This window comes from Rattus norvegicus, chromosome 6 (genome assembly GCF_021556685.1).
Source record: "Rattus norvegicus strain SHRSP/BbbUtx chromosome 6, alternate assembly SHRSP_T2T, whole genome shotgun sequence".
In the NCBI taxonomy this organism is placed as follows: Eukaryota; Metazoa; Chordata; class Mammalia; order Rodentia; family Muridae; genus Rattus; species Rattus norvegicus.
Window position 1 is genome coordinate 138,081,390 of NC_141539.1, and position 16,156 is coordinate 138,097,545.

The 16,156-nt window shown below is 48.5% G+C and overlaps 1 protein-coding gene across 9 annotated transcripts in view; it reads right to left on the reverse strand.

The window, feature by feature from the left end:
• Window positions 1–7,708, reverse strand: part of Brf1 (BRF1 general transcription factor IIIB subunit) — a 46,875-nt gene extending 39,167 nt beyond the window's left edge. For 8 of the 9 annotated variants that reach the window (XR_015621827.1, XR_015621828.1, XM_087552947.1 and 5 more), the window contains exons 1-2: window positions 7,426–7,708; window positions 1,544–1,624 (exon numbers count right to left, since the gene is read on the reverse strand). Coding sequence is in view for 2 of the 9 variants with exons in the window: in XM_087552947.1 (XP_087409073.1) it covers window positions 1,544–1,624; window positions 7,426–7,609 (265 nt within the window). In the remaining 7 variants the exon portion in view is untranslated. 9 annotated transcript variants of the gene reach the window in all.
• Between the last annotated feature and the right edge of the window lie 8,448 nt (window positions 7,709–16,156).

The window sequence follows — 16,156 nt, forward strand, 5'->3', positions numbered from 1 at the left end:
TGTGTGTGTGTGGTGTGCATGCCCATGCACATCTATGATCACACCTGTGGAGGCAGTATTAGATAGACACTGGTGACCTCTATTGATCTGCACTTTATCTTTCTGAGACAGTATCTCACTAATCCTGGATATTCTAATCTTTGTCAGAGTGGTTATGCACTGAGGTCCTAGAATCTGTGTCTCTGCCTCTCCAGTGCTAGAGTTACAACAGGCTCACGGCCCCATGCTTAGCCTTTTACAATCTCAACTGGGGACCCTAACTCAGTCGTATACACAGTGGGCACTTTATCCCTCCAGCCCCTTGAGCATCAGTGACTGACCAGATAAAGCATAAGATAAGCTAGGCACTGTCTGAATGAAAAAATGTGCCTCAAACAACAGCACCATGGCGCTGGAGCGATGGTGCAGCTGCTTAGTGCTCTCGCAGAGGACCTAGGTTCAGTTCCTATCTAGTGCCTACATGGCAGCCCACAACTATCTGTAATGCCAGTTCTAGATCTGAAACTAGATCTCTGCTCATGCTCCCAACACTAGACACATGCACGGTACACATACATACATGTAGATAAAACACCCATATACATTCTAGAATAATTTTTTTCTATTTTATAACATCAAGTCATGAGAAAATAGTTAAAGGTCAGCTCATGAAACAGGAAAATTTTTTCTGTATCATATATCTGGTTAAAAAAAATTCATAGAGGGTGGCAAGATAGCTCAGTGGTTAAAGACACTTACTGCCAAGACAAATTCCAAGTTCAATCCCCAGAACTCACACAGAGGAAGGAGAGAACCATCTCCTGCAAGTTGGCCACAAATGTGGCATGGTAAACACATACACACATATAAATAAATGTGTGTGTATAATATGTATACATTTTATCTGTATATGTGTGTGGTATATATACATGTATATGTGTATCTATATATATGTGTGTGTGTATATATACATGTATATATGTATGTATATATACACACTCTTAAAAACTTATAGCTAAAATGAGGTGTATTGGTGTACACCCTTAATCTCAAAACTTGGGAAGCAGAAACAAAACAAACAAAAACAACCACAACAAAACCCCCTTGTATAAAATACATAGGGAACCTTTTCAATTCAGTAAAGGCACATGACCTAGTTAAGAACAAACAAAGGATCAGAACAGATATTCTCTACTCTGATGCTTTTGTAAAACAACGAAATGCCAATGTCACTTTTGCATGTCACGCTTGCTGGTTCTATGCCTATTTCCAAGATAGCAGGAATGAGGAGCTATCGGCTGGCACCGTCTGAGGGCCCTTCACTAAAGGACCCTACCAGGATCTGTAGGATGGCTGGAAGAAGGGGCACATTCAGGATTCATTCCTCCCAGAGTCCTACTGGCCCTCGGTTGTAAGGGTGGCAAAAAGTACAGGTCACAAGGTAAGACACAGGCAGGGCCATGGGTTTTGCAAAGCAGAGGTAGCAAGTGAGGACTGGTCTGCTCTTACCCCACCCCAGCATCCTGTCCCACCCCATGGTCAGCAAGGATGAAGTAGAGAATACCATTCTGTAGGGTCTGTGCTCTTGATTCCTTTCCCAAGTTCACATGAAAGCCACCGCCTAGGGTTGGGGTTTTCCCCGCACCTGGAAATATAAAAAAGAGAGGTTAGCCAGAGGCTGGAGAGAAGCCCACAGCCCCTTCCACTGACTGAGCAAAGCTGGACCCAACATTCCCACAAGGAACAGTAACAGCTAACTTTGCTCTGCCTAGCCAACAGATGTGGCCTTGACCAGAGGTATCCCAAACCTTTAAAAAATAAACAATAGGGGTTGGGGATTTAGCTCAGTGGTAGAGCGCTTGCCTAGGAAGCGCAAGGCCCTGGGTTCGGTCCCCAGCTCCGGGAAAAAAAAAAAAAAAAAAAGAGATGAATTTCAAAAAATAAACAATAGGGGCTGATGAAATGAGTGAGTACCTAGGAGCTCTTGTCTTCGTGCCTGATGACTGGGACCCATACAGAAGGGATGAACTGATTCTACAACTGTCAACTCCACACATGCACCAGGACCCTCACCCCACCCCATAAATAAATGTAATAAAAAATGGACAAGTTATCCTGCTGCTCTAATTGAAGTAGATCTGTGCTTTTAGTACAAGTCAACCATAGCATCTGGAGAGATGTGTCAACAGTTAAGAGAAGGTATGGCTCTTAAAGAGGACCCAAGGTTGGTCCCAGTCAGATAGTCCTCAGCCACTTGAGTCCAGTTGGAAGGACAGCTGACACCTCTGGCCACTGTGGCACATGTACTAATGTGCACATGGCCACACACAGATGTACACATAATTCAGAATAAGAAAAGTAAGATCTTAAAGACATATGAATCCACTACATTAAAACCATGTGGTATCAGCCATGCTGAGCGCGGTGGAGCAGGTCTGTAGCTAGGTGGACATGATCAGGAGCTGCAAGCCAATGTGAGACAGAGCAGGACCTTGTCTCACTCTCTTACTCCTACCCCAACCCCCAAGAGCGAAGACTTCCTCTTCCGTTGAAACCTGGCTGCCACCTTTGCACTCCTCCGCTCCAGGTCCATCCACAGAGCACACTGCAAAGTCACCAATCACTGCCACGTCCACAGACACAGCCCACTTCCCATGCTGGGAGCCCCGCACTTTTGCTTGGACAGTTCCACCTGCATGAGCCCTGGGAGCTGCCTTCTGACTCTGTTCCTGCCACCCCTGTACAAACAAAGTGCTTAATCAACAAATGTCACGCCAGGTTAAGGTGCTAGCTTACTCAGGCATCCCTCAAGTGTGAAATAAGAAAGGCCAAATACGACCTCTAGATAGGACTGCCAATCTCAAATTCACCTAGACCTTCAAACTTCAAAGATGTGCTCTGCTTGTAAAAACACTGGGCATTTTGCTTTTCTTCCATTCCTTCCAGATAAGGTTTTACTATGTATCACCAGCTGACTTACAACTTTGCCTTCCAAGTGCTGGGATTACAGATGTGTGCCACCATGCCCAGAAGACATTTGGTATTTTCTACAAGTTTCTATAACAAAAAAACACAAGCTGGAAGTATAGCGCAGAAGGGCTTTGAAGAGTCCACCCCCTCAAGGACAATGGAGAAGGATTATAGAAGCACAGGCCACTTGGGGCAGAGCCTGAGTTAGCAAAGGGCAGGGGAGACGAGCCCAAGACAGCAGAGTATAAATGGACTAAAAATGCTTTGGGGCAGAAAATGGCACCCTCACTCACTTGCTGAACCAGACCTAAGAGGGCCAAGAGACCTGAGTGCCCAGAAAGGCCTCCCCAGAGCACTGTCCTTCATTTTTCTCACAGAGTATCCAGAATAGATAGTCTTTATAACTGTGTTGGTTTGACATAGAAGGCTAGAGATTCTAAGGCCAGCCTGGGCTAGATAGCAACACCCATCCTTAAAAGAAAAATTCTAGAGCAGGTGAGATGGCTTAATAGCTAAAGAAACTTGCTATGAAGCCTGACCACCTGAGTTTGATCCCCAAGAACCTACATGGTGGAAGGAGAGAACCAACTTCCAAAAGTTGTCCTCTGAATTCTATACGTGCAGAATGGCATGTACATACACATATAAATGTAATAAAAATTTAGGTTCTGATCAAGCAGGCTAGGAGTACCTACCCAGCAGGCCCTGGATTCCACCATCAAAACCATAAGCAATTCTGATTATTGGAACCTCAGGGAGGTTCCCAACCTACCAATGAGGTTTGCTGCTCCCAGGATTGAGGAGAATGAACACTGAGAAGGCAGGTGCCACAAGTTGCCTGGTGTATGCTCTCTCTCTGCAATTCTCAGCATAGTTCCAAGTCTTGAAAAGCATTTTAAGAGTAGTTTTAAGGGTAGTCTTGAGAAGGATGCAGAGGCACAGAGGTCACCATGCACTGACAAAGGGAGGGAGGCCTCAGAACAATGGCACGTGCTGTGGTGGAGAGTGCACTACGGGGGACTCTGCTCTGTCCCTGCCACCCGTGTTCAGAAGGGAAGCCCAGACTCTCATGGTGGGGCTCAGATCCCACTTCCCCAGCTACCCACTGCCTTGCATTTGGAATCTAAGCCTGGGGTCCTCATGCCCGCTACTTCCCTTGGCACAAACTACTTGAAAAGACCTCTAAAACCTGACTGATCACAAGTATAAGGTTGTAAGTTTCCATAGCCAGGAAGCTCTGCCACAGGACCCCCATCACTCACCTTGGTGTATTAGGCACATACTCTAGAGTACTGTTAAGTGTCCAGCTTAGGTTGCTATAAGCAAAGACACCTTGGAAAAAAGACAGCACTAACAAGAAAACAGAGCCTTACAGTGAAGCTGGAGGAAGGACGAGAAGACCTATGACAGTCTTGGGACAAACCATCTGTCTCCAGTCCATGTGGGCATGCTGACTGCAGTGGAGGGTAGGCAGGTAGCCACCTTCTGAGAGATGGCTGTTCAAAGCAACTGACACCTCCCTCCTGTATAACCCATGCTTTCTACCCAGGTTAACAATTCATGGCTTCACGATGGATTCCCCAGGGCACCGAGGGCTGGTTGCTGGAGTGCTTCTCTCTGGAGAGATGCCAACTGAGCTTCTGCTCAGTGCCTCTGAGCATGAGTTCCCAGGATATATGGTGAGGCCTCACTCCACCATGGCTCACGCTGTTCTCCCTGACGTTAGGAGGGCACAGTGAGCATAGTACACTGTCGCCAAGCCCTGGATGCACCTAGGAAAAGACTTCCCATGGAAAGCCCTAGACATCTGCCCCAGCAATGACCTGCTGTTACTGCTCTAATCACTCCGGCAGGCATCGGCATCTTGGCAACTCTTTAGGAGGGTATGACAATGTGTGGTAGAACCACCATCATAGCAGTCCTGCAAACACCCTTGGGAAGTCACCTACAGAGAGTAAGAATTTATGTGACATGTGAAACACACCACAGGAACGGAAATGCAGAAGGGAAAAGTCAACCCAAAGTCAAATTTTTGGAAATATCAACAAAACTGGTGAAGCAGCCAGAAAGGCAAAAACACAAGACACCAACATCCAAAGAGAAAAGGGACTTCACACAGTCCCTTGCAGACATATAGAACATAGGGGTAAAGCTCAGCTGCAGACAATTTGCTTAACACATGAGTCCCACAACTAGATGACCCATTCCAAGAATAAGTCAGAAACTATCTGAAATGTAACTACAGCCATTACTATGACAGAGGCTGGAAAAGAAAACCTAAGTCCAGCTGGCTGCATTAGAGACGTCTACCTAATATTTAAGGAAGAAGTGGCAGGCACACACCTACACTCCTGCTGGGAAGAAGACTGAAGTCAGAGCATCATGTGTTTAAGGCCAGGTTGGTTACACAGTGAAACTAGGAAAGAGAAAAAGAGCAGCGTGCATTGTTTGTACATAGTCCCTTCCAGAAAGTCAGGGGGCTGGGGAGGGCAGGGGACGTGGCTCACTTGTTTCAGGAGTGCGATACCTCCACATCCAAGGCTGACAGATGTTGGGTTGCAGACCAACACCCCATGTAACAGAGATGAAAACCCACCAGCATTTCCGAAGGACAATACCCCAGATGAGCTTACTTCTGGAACCCACAGCAGATTCAAGAACCTGCCACATGGGCTGGGAAGGTGGACGGTCCCCTGGGTTAAATGTTTGCTGTGGAGGCATGACTAAAGTTCAGATTCCCAGAACCCACAGAAAAGCATGTCAGGTGTGTTAGCCACATAACCACAGCAATTGGGAGGCTGAGAGTGGGAATCCCTTGGGCAAACTGGCTAGCTAGAGTGGCCAGGAATCAGGAGCTCCAAGTTCAGCAAGAGACCCTGACTTGGTGAAGTGTAGATTATCAACTACATCAACCCCTGATGCCAACTACTTTGGGTCTCCTTACCCATGTGCCCACACATACATACATGTATGCCTACACACATGTGCATCCATGTACACACACACACACACTCAGCCACACAGGGCATGGTGGTGCATGCTTGTAATCCCAGCACTTAGGAGACAGAGGCAGGGGAAACTGCTAAAAGTTTAAGGCCGGCCAGTTTACACAGGGACACCTTATCTCAAAAAAAAACAAAAAAAAAAAAAAACAAAAAAAACATTGTCTCAAAAGCAAGCAAGCAAACAAACAAACAAACAAACAAAAGTTGGGTTTGGTAGTACAGGCTCATAATGGAACTACTTAGGAGGCCGAGGCAGAAGGACTTCAAGTTCAATGCTTACCTGGGTTACTAAGTTCAAAGTCAGCCTGGACAACTTGTCAAAAACCCTAACTCAAATTAAAATGTAAAAAGCCAGGCATTTAGCTCACTGGCAGAGAGAGCACTTGCTCAGTGTGAGGAAAACCTGCTCCAGAGCCACACACACAATACAAATATGCAAATGCAGTTACTCTACAACCCAAGGGAAAGAGATTACAGACAATTCTAAAAAGGAAGGCAAAGGCTGGTTGGCTCACAAGTCTCATCTCGAAACATTAAATGTAAACAAAAGGTAAGGATGAATGCAAGACAGAACCAGGGAGCAGACTCGCAAAGGGGGCGGGGCACACAAGGATCTCTGCTGAGGAACAATGGTAACTCCACGCCAAAAAAAAAAAAAAAAAAAAAGAAAGAAAGAAAAGAAAAAAAAAGAATCCTTTCAGCAAATTGTGTGGGAAAATGGTACCTCCACGGGCAAGAAAGGAGCCTAAATCTGCACATCGCACTTCCCACAGGCTTAACTCAAAATACGGAAGGACTAGGCTTCCAACGGCATACGGATTTGGGAACTCTTTAGTGTGCCAGAGTCCCCTGGGTTAGATCTCCATTACTCAGAAAATAAAAACAAAACTACATAAAAGGGTAAACGTTAACTTTTAGAAGACAAATGTGGTAATTCAAACGAAGACATTTTACATTACTGACAAAAGAAACAGGCGCCAAACTGGAGAATGCTTCAAAATGTAAAACCTTCGCTCAAATGAGTAACTTTTGTTTCGTGAATCATATATACAAAGAAAGACTTGGAAGTATAACTCACTAAAGACTCGACACTCAACCGTTAGGAAACAAACCCTTCTTCTAGCCCTTAGGGCAAATGACACCTGTCAGAGTGACCAACCGGATAAACGGAACCTGCATCAGGCGCGAGCTTGAAAGCTGTGCCTGCCAGATTTCAGGCCAGCCGGACGAACCTCCGTTGGACCAGACCGCGACGCTTGGACCCGGCGGATCGCGAAGCTCATGTCAGCGTACAGGACACGGAGGGGACCTGGCTGCAAATTCGCGGCCGGGCCCTGCCTCAGTTTCCCTGTCCGACTACCCACGGTCCGTCGCAGGGCGATCTGCTTCCGTTTCCCCGCTAGCTTCGACTTCCTACCCATCTTGCACACTCAGACCTGCCCGTCCCCCTCCCCCGAGCTGCAGAACACACCGTCCAGCGACACGAACTGGCCGACTGCCGACGAGCCGCCGCCGCTGTTCTCCACGAACTGCACCTCGGACACGATGATGTTGTCCTCGAGCACCGAACCGCAGCCCGTGCACACCGCGTCGCCGCGCGCCGCATCCAACTCGATGTCCGTGCCGCCGCAACCGCGGCAGACGCGGCCCGTCATGTTGGAGCCGCGGGGCCCCACCGGCCCCCTGCCGCTCACCAACCCGCTCTCCGCCCGCGGCCCTCAGCCCGCAAGGCCCGTCGCACCGCCTCCGTCTGTGCCGCACTCTCGCGAGGCCGCCGGCGCCACGCCCGCCGATTCGTAGCGGCAGATTCGCCACGCGCGTGCGGGCCGCGCCGCCTCCAACGGCCGCGCCCGCGGGACCAATAAAGGAACTCCAGAACCACTGGGACGCTGGGACCGAACCGCCGACCTTCCGGGCGGCCGGAAGCGAAGCTCCAAACCAGGAGCCCGTAGGCCTCGCGGGCCACAAGCCAAGGAACGGGGCGGGGCTTGCGGGCGGGCGAGAAGGGCGGGGCGAGGCAAGGAGCGCTGCCCGGGACCGGACCAGAGCCGTGGGAGGAGCCTGGGAAGAGACCGGGGCCGTGGGAGGAGCCTGGGGAGGGGCAGGGCTTGGCCGATGGGCGGAGCCGGGGAAGAGTCCCAAGAGGTATGGGAGGAGCCTGGAGGCGGGGCCGAGGCGGAGAAACAAGCCGTGCGCAGAGCATAAGGAGAGCCGATTGTCTGTGAGAGGAATCTGGAAACAAAAGTAGTGGGATGTGCTTGTGGGCGGTAACTTGAGTGCGACCAAGGCCGGGCCCAGGGTTACCGTGAAGCCTGCATTGATTGGCACAATAGGCTTTGGTAGAGGCCTCGAGGCTGGACGTAGTGGGAGGAACCTGGGGAGAAAGCACGCCTGGGGCAGGATCAAGGACTGCCCGCCTGGCCGAGGTTTGAGAGGGACCTGGGATATTCTTCCAGATTCCGCTGCAGCCCTCCGCGTGCCCTCCGCCCAGGATGAACACTTGGTCCCCCTCAACGCTGGATTCTCAGCAGGACTCCCTATTTCATGGTGGAGAGCTCTGGGTAAAGTGGAGCATACACAGAACCCCCTGCATCTGCAGGCGCGGCTCTCATTCTTAGCCATACCCGTCAGTCCTTGCGAAGTTTAGCAAATCTTGCGTACTACTGCAGGTAAGAAACTCCAAAATTAGACTGCAGGATGCCACAGGAGCTCAAACTGAATTAGAAAGCATCCTTTCTCGAGTAAGAGGAAGCATTGTAAATACGCATAATTCTGATCAGCTTGCAAAACCAGTGTAATTCCAAGTGAAATATCAACATGCTTTAAAAAAAAAACAAAACAAACTTGGAAAAAGCCAATTGTGTTGGTGCACAGCTTTCGTCCCAACGCTCAAGAGGCAGGAGCAGGTGGATCTCTGTGAGTTTGAGGCCAGCCTAACCTACAAAGGGCAGCCAGGGCTCTGTAAACACAGGGATAACCCTATCACAAACAAACAAACACAGAACTTGGAAGAGATCTCCTCAAAACATAGAAAAGGAAGGGTTAGCGAGATTGCTTGGCAAGTAAATGCCCATGCCAGACAAATCTGACTGTCTTGAGCTCGATCCCAAGAACTCAGGCAAAGGTGGACTGAGAGAATTTACTCTCAAATTACAAAGTTATCCTTTACCTTTCAACATCACACACACAATAAATCTTAAAGTCAAAATGGCACATGAAGGATTTGAAAGACTCTGGACAGCTGGACAGTTCCTGTGCTCTGGAGCCACCACAGGGATCCCAAACGAGCTCCTCCCTGAATGCTTCAGACATGGCTCAGTGGTTAAGAGCCCTGACTGCTCTTCCAGAGGTTCCTGAGTTCAGTTCCCAGCAACCACATGGTGGCTCACAACCATCTCTAATGGGATCCGATGCCCTCTTCTGGTGTGCTTGAGGACAGCTGCAGTGTACTCATATACATTAAATATTAAAAGGCAGAGAGACCCTGTCTCAGGGAAGACAAACACAGACAAAGCAATACTTTGTCTGAAGGCCAGAGAGAGGCACCTACAGGAGCACCTGGCTCCCCATACAGTTGGCCTCTTTAGGAGATAACCACAGGCAGGAATCCCAAGGTGGAGGACTAGGGTCCTTCAGACCTCCTCACAGATGTAGGGCACAGACGCCCCTGAGCCTTGTCTTTTCTCAGTGACCCCAACGTACATTCCAATAAGGCAAAGGCTAAGAAGGGAGCAGCGCCAGTCCTTCAGCCCCTACACAAGAACCAGGTTGAGCACTACCTTCTTTGGAGGGGCTGGGGGATGCTTCCCAACCCCTTTATCTCGGCATTTATAAGGCTCACCCTGTCTGGGTCTTAAAGAGCACGGCTATCTTGCTGCACAGGGAATAAACGTGAGAAGGTGAGTGTGTGCCTCTCGAATGCCGCCGTGCAGGGAGGAAACAGCTCAGAGCTGGGGTTGCTGTACCTCAGCAGGAAGTACCCCCAAACGCTTCATTACGGAGTATCAGACATACAGACATACGACAAAGGGAGAGAGTGCTTCTGTGAAACCCCTTCCCCCCACCCCCACCCCCGCACAGATTCTGCCTCAGGGACCTATACACTGCTTTACCCACCCCCACCCCACACTCTGTCCTCCGACCCTTCTATCTCCAAGTTTGTGTGGCGTAGTCAAGCCCTTCCCACAAAACAGTCCAGCATACACGTTTCCTTAAATCCAATTCTTCTGTCCCAATACAATTTGTACAGAGTATATTTGTTTGCTAGGGCTACCAAAGCAAAGTGCCCCAGACTCAGTGGCTTAAAACTTCCTGCTTCTTGGGATAAGAGAGATGGCTTAGGGGTTAAGAGCGCGGCCGTTTTTTCCACAGGTCTTGAGTTCAATTCCAGCTACAAGCATCTATAGTGAGATCTGGTGCCCTCTTCTGGCGCGCGGGTGTATGTGCAGGCAGAATACAGTATACATGAAATAAACCTTCTAGAAAAAGTTCTTTTGTGATCTAAAGGCTGGGAGTCAAGGTGTGAGCAAAGTCGTTCTCCTGAGGCCCCATGCCTTCTGCCTCAAAGGGTACTCTGTGTGTGTCCTCATCTCTGGTTCTTTTAAGGACACAGCCATAGTATAGAAGATTTGGTGCCTTTCCTAATGACTCCATGCTACCATAACCACCTCTTTAAAGGCCACCTCTTTATAGGAGAGAGAGAGTCCTCCTTTAATTTTTTTTTTAAGATTTATTTATATGACTCCACTGTAGCTGTCTTCAGACACACCAGAAGAGGGCATCAGATCCCATTACAGATGGTCGTGAGCCACCATGTGGTTGCTGGGAATTGAACTCAGGACCTCCGGAAGAGCAGTCAGTGCTCTTAACCGTTGAGCCATCTCTCCAGTCCAAGGCCACCTTTTTGAACATGAACAGGGGCGGGGGCAATCCACAGTGGAAAGCTCAGGTCTTCCAGGAGCCCAGTGAGCACTGACAAATCAGCCCAAGGTGATGTGCTTGGTGCCCCAGTGATTCTGTGGCCATCGACCACCAGGTGAGCCTCTTCCTCAAACATCCAGCCGACTTCGGGATTTAAATCAGACAGAAACACCAGGTTCCTGTAGATGGAGTGGTCACCCTGGGTGACTGCACCTGAGCCCTTCCCTGAGGTTTTCAGTGAGAGAGGGAAGCTGCCTGCCCCTCAGGTGTCTCCAGTACATGCCCTGCTACTACAGTAACCTGTCAGAGTGAGCTGGGGGAAGACTATACATGGTGTGCCTCAGGTGTCCCGGCGACAGCATAATTAAAATGACTTTTCCAGGGTTGGGGATTTGGCTCAGTGGTAGAGCGTTTACCTAGGAAGCGCAAGGCCCTGGGTTCGGTCCCCAGCTCTGGAAAAAAAAAAAAAAAAAAAAAAAGAAACTGAGAGTAAAATGACTTTTCCTGCATTCCCAAACGCACAGACGACTTTGTTGGCCGCGTTTTGTGTCCCTTCCGTCTTTTTCACTTGGTGTCTCTCAGTTTCCAAACCTGAACTGGTTTTTTACTGCTCTCAACTGTCCCTCCACAGTTTACCATACCCCTGCCAAATAGCTCTTCCCAGTGGCTCTTGCCCACCTGGCACACTCCAGGGGAAAGGGAGACGACCTTTCCCGCAGCTCCTTTGCCTCTGTGGCTGGTGGCTCTACCAAGCTCCCCGCACCCTCCTTTTAAAGGCTTGGATTCTCTTTTACTCCAGAGCCTCTCCCACATTTCTGCTTGCTCCAGGTTGCAGCCTGGCATTGAAAGTCCACTCCATCTGGCCTGTGATCATCTGAAAGTCCCCAATTTCTGTTAAATCCCAGTGCTCAGTGTAAGAGTATCAAGCAGAAATACTGGCTCAGAACTGTAATCCCAGCAACTGAGAGGATCATGGGCTTAAAGCCTGCCTCCACTACATACAGAGTTTGAGACCTACGGTACTTATGACCCTGTTTCAGGAACCATTAAATCGTTGCTTTCAGATTGGGGGGATCATTTTCGTTAACAATAAAACTTTGGAAAAGTAAAATAACCCCACAGAAAAGCTGTTCTTTCACTTACTCTGAAGAAACAGGATTGAACACATATGTGTTGTCAGTGCTATTGTGTCCTTTATGACTGCCATTGGCTGTCCCCTGTATGGTATTAGGACCCTGATATTTCCCATATTTTATCTATGCACTTGCTCATAGCATCATTATTTCTATTGTGATCAACACAGAGGATCGTGCAGCATTACAACATATACCCAAAGGTTCCTCTGATTCTTTTTTGTTTTGTTTTGTTTTTTTGACCAGGCTGGCCTTGAACTCTCAGAGATCTGCCTGCCCCTGGCTCCCCTGAATGTTAGAATTAAAGGTGTGTACCACCACGTCTGGCCTTCCCTCTGACTCTTTTTTCTGAAAAAGATTTATTTATTTATTTTATGTATATAAGTAGCTGTCTTCAGACACAGCCGGAAGAGGCCATCAGATCCCATTACAGATGGTTGCGAGCCACCATGGGGTTGCTAGAAACTGAACTCAGGACCTTTAGAAAAGCAGCCATCCCTCCAGCCCATTCCCTCTGATTCTTAAGCCTATGTTAACAGTGATCAGTAAGCTAACAGTCATGGTGTCTCAGACATTTTATCCCAGCACTCGGGAGGCAGAAGCAGGCAGATCTCTGTGGGTTTGAGGCTAGACTAGTCTACATACACAGTGACTTCCAGAACAGCCAGGAATGCATACAGAAACCCTGTCTCAAAAAAAAAAAAAGACATAAAATAAGGTAACAAGATGATGCCTGCTTGGGGTTGGAGAGATGGCTCAGTGGTTAAGAGCACTGGCTGCTATTCCAGAGGTCCTGAGTTCAAATCCCAGCAACCACATGGTGGCTCACAACCATCTGTAATGGGATCCCATGCCCTCTTCTGGTGTAGACAGCTACAGTGTACTTATATAATAAATAAATAAATCTTAAAAATGATGCCTGGTGGGCCTCTGCCCATGCTGCTCGCCAACTTTAGCTCCTGGCTTTTCGTATCATGGATGCTCCTGGAGAACAACACTGAGAGCTCCTCTCCTTTGCATGTCCAGTGAGTAACTATGTCGTGGCTGATCCATCATTTCCCAGTTATCAGACATACCCTCCATAAGCTCTCCCTTTGAAATACCACACACACACACACACACACACACACACACACACACACACACACACACACACACACACACCTCCAATGCCACAGACCAAGTGCAAACCCCCAACATAACTGCCAACCAGAAGAGGGCAGTGCAGCGCTGCCACCCTAAGGTGCAGGGTGAGGGAGCCCACACTCCTGAGCAGAGTAGACCAGGAGGGGGCGCCCGCCTCTGAGCAAATTCAGATCACGGGGATAGCATCCGCCTGTATCAAACGGGCAATAGAAAGGGGCATCTCGGTTTACAAAGACAACGAAAGCTGATTTTGTTCTTGACACTTGTATTTTTTCACAGTCCTACAGACATGTACGGTTTCCCAGGGTTGTAAGGATATCACCTACTAAATGAATTAAATGAATGTCTATTTCCATAATGCCGGTGCTTAGCTGGTAAGGAGGAAGTGCTGAGGCTGCCCTTTGCTTGCTTTTCCAGGGTACCTGGCTCACCCCTGTCAGCTAGTCCAGCCACAGTCTATCTTGACTTATCTGACATGAGACATTTTTATTTTTCTGGCTGTCTTGGAACTTGCTCTATAGACCAGGCTGGCCCCAGACTCACAGAGATCTGAATGCCTCTGCCTCTGGAATGCTGGGATTAAAGGCGTGTGCCACCACAACTCCACAGCCGGCTTGCCTCAGAACATCCTTATTTCCCATCTCAATAGTCTTCTCGGAGTTAAAGACCATGACAGAAGATAAGAGAAAGGAAAACAATGGAGCCACCTGCATTGGGAGCACAGAGGTAATAATCTCTTAGCATTAGCACAGTTTATGATACTTCCTTATGGCAACTTGAACTCTCCTTCGAGTTGGCATTTCTGAGAAAAACGTACTTGGTGCACATAATCACATATGGATAGATACTTTTTTTTATATTGATAGATAGTTTGTTTTTTTTTTTAATTTTTATTAGATATATTTCTTTCCTTACACTTCAAATGCTATTCCCCTTCCCGGTTTTCTGTCCATAAGCCCCCATCCCCTGCTCCTCCCCGATATGGGTATTCCCCCCATACATCCCCCTTACTGCCCCCCCATAATCCCCTGCACTGGGGGTCCAACCTTGGCAGGACCAAGGGGTTCCCCTTCCACTGGTTCCCCAACAAGGCTATTCTCTGCTACATATGCAGTTGGAGCCCTGGGTCAGTCCATGTATAGTCTTTCGGTAGTGGTTTAGGATAGATACTTTCATATACACGCATTGACATATTTGTTCTTTTTTATAAAGATTTATTTATTATATATAAGTACACCATCGCTCCCTTCAGACATACCGGAAGACGGCACCAGATCTCATCAGAGATGGTTGTGAGCCACCATGTGGTTGCTGGGAATTGAAATCAGGACCTCTGGAAGAGCAATCACTGCTCTTACCCTCTGAGCCATCATCTCTCCAACCCTGGCAGGTTCTTTCAATGTCTGTTCTCAGACCTTGAGGTTTTAGTTACCGACGTCCTTCCAGACACATTGGAAGATGCCTCTTCTTTTTCCCAGTGCATCAATAGAAATGGCACTGTTACTTCTAGCCTCTCAGAGAGCAACTGGCCTCTCAGCGCTAGCATCTAAGTTTTAGCATCTTAGCTCATGATGAGGGGCAGGGGGATGTATTACGGCTGTTTTCAATGTCAATTCGACACAAACTGGAGAGCCTCACCTGAAGAACTGTCCTGATTGCTTTGACTGATGTGGGAAGACCCACGTGGGCAGCACCTTCTGGGGCAGCCGAGATACGAAGGACGCTTCAGAAGGAAGGCAGGCCGTCTGGCTTTTACCCCTTGACCACCTCTGGTGCAGCTGGGTTAATCTGCCCTATTGTGGCTGCTGCAGGTTCCCTCTCTGATATCAGAACAAGCTCTCATCTCAGACTAGGGCCTGGGGTTCATGAGATACCCACCTTGTGAACTGAGAGAGTACAGGGTATCTGACAGCCATTGTGGAGTTACTCCTACTGCAGAAGCACCCAGCCTCATGGAACAAGTACCTACCTGGTTCTCAGCTCTCAGGTGAGTCTCTGCTAGTGCTACTATTTTAAGCTGACTTAAATTCTTGCTTGCTTGTGTGCATGCGTGTGTCTGTGTGCCTTATCCCATTGGTTATGCCCCTCTAGAGAGCACTGTCTGTGCAGAGTTTAAGAGTGGAGGCAGTTTCAACAGGCTCGATGGCATTGCCCTCCTTCTAGGAGGCTTTTCTGCCTCCATTTGAACTTCCACAGGTGTGCTTGGGAATGCTGGGTGCAGAGAACAGGGCTGGTGTCATTTCCTACACATCCCAGCATCCTTTGCAACCTCGCCACAGGCTCTCTGCAGATGCAGGAGAAAAGCTAAGGAAGTTGATTCTCCTTCCAGAGGGCCTGGAACTCAAGCCAAGTTGGAAGCTCTGTTCCTATTCCTGTGGAAGACAGGCCCTGGGGCCCACTAGTAACTGTTTCTGATGTGTGGATGCTGACGTCTCCCAAATTCATATTGGCCTCCAACCCCAAAGTGATGGTATCGGGAGGCAGGGCCGCTAGGAGTACTCATGGTTGGGATCATGCTGATATGAGAGGGCCCTGGGAAGCTAGTTTTTCCTCACCAATATGGGAAGACTCAACGAGAAAGTTCTATGAACCAGGAAGGAGCCTCTTTGATCTTGGAACACCTCAGCCCCCAGTACAGTAGGCAGCATGTTTCTATTCTCTATTTTTTTAAAGATTTATTTATTATATATAAGTACACTGTAGCTGTCTTCAGACACACCAGAAGAGGGCATCAGATCTCATTACAGATGGTTGTGAGCCACCGTGTGGTTGCTGGGATTTGAACTCAGAACCTCTGGAAGAGCAGTCAGTGCTCTTAACCACTAAGCCATCTCTCCAGCCCGCATGTTTCTATTCTCAACCAGCCAGTTTGTGGTGTGTTCTTAAAGTTTTTTGAGAAAACCTGCTGGGCAGTGGTACTGCACACCTTTAATCCCAGCGCTCAGGAGGCAGAGGCAGGAGGATCTCTGGGTTTGAGGCTAGCCTGGTCTACAGAGTGCGTTC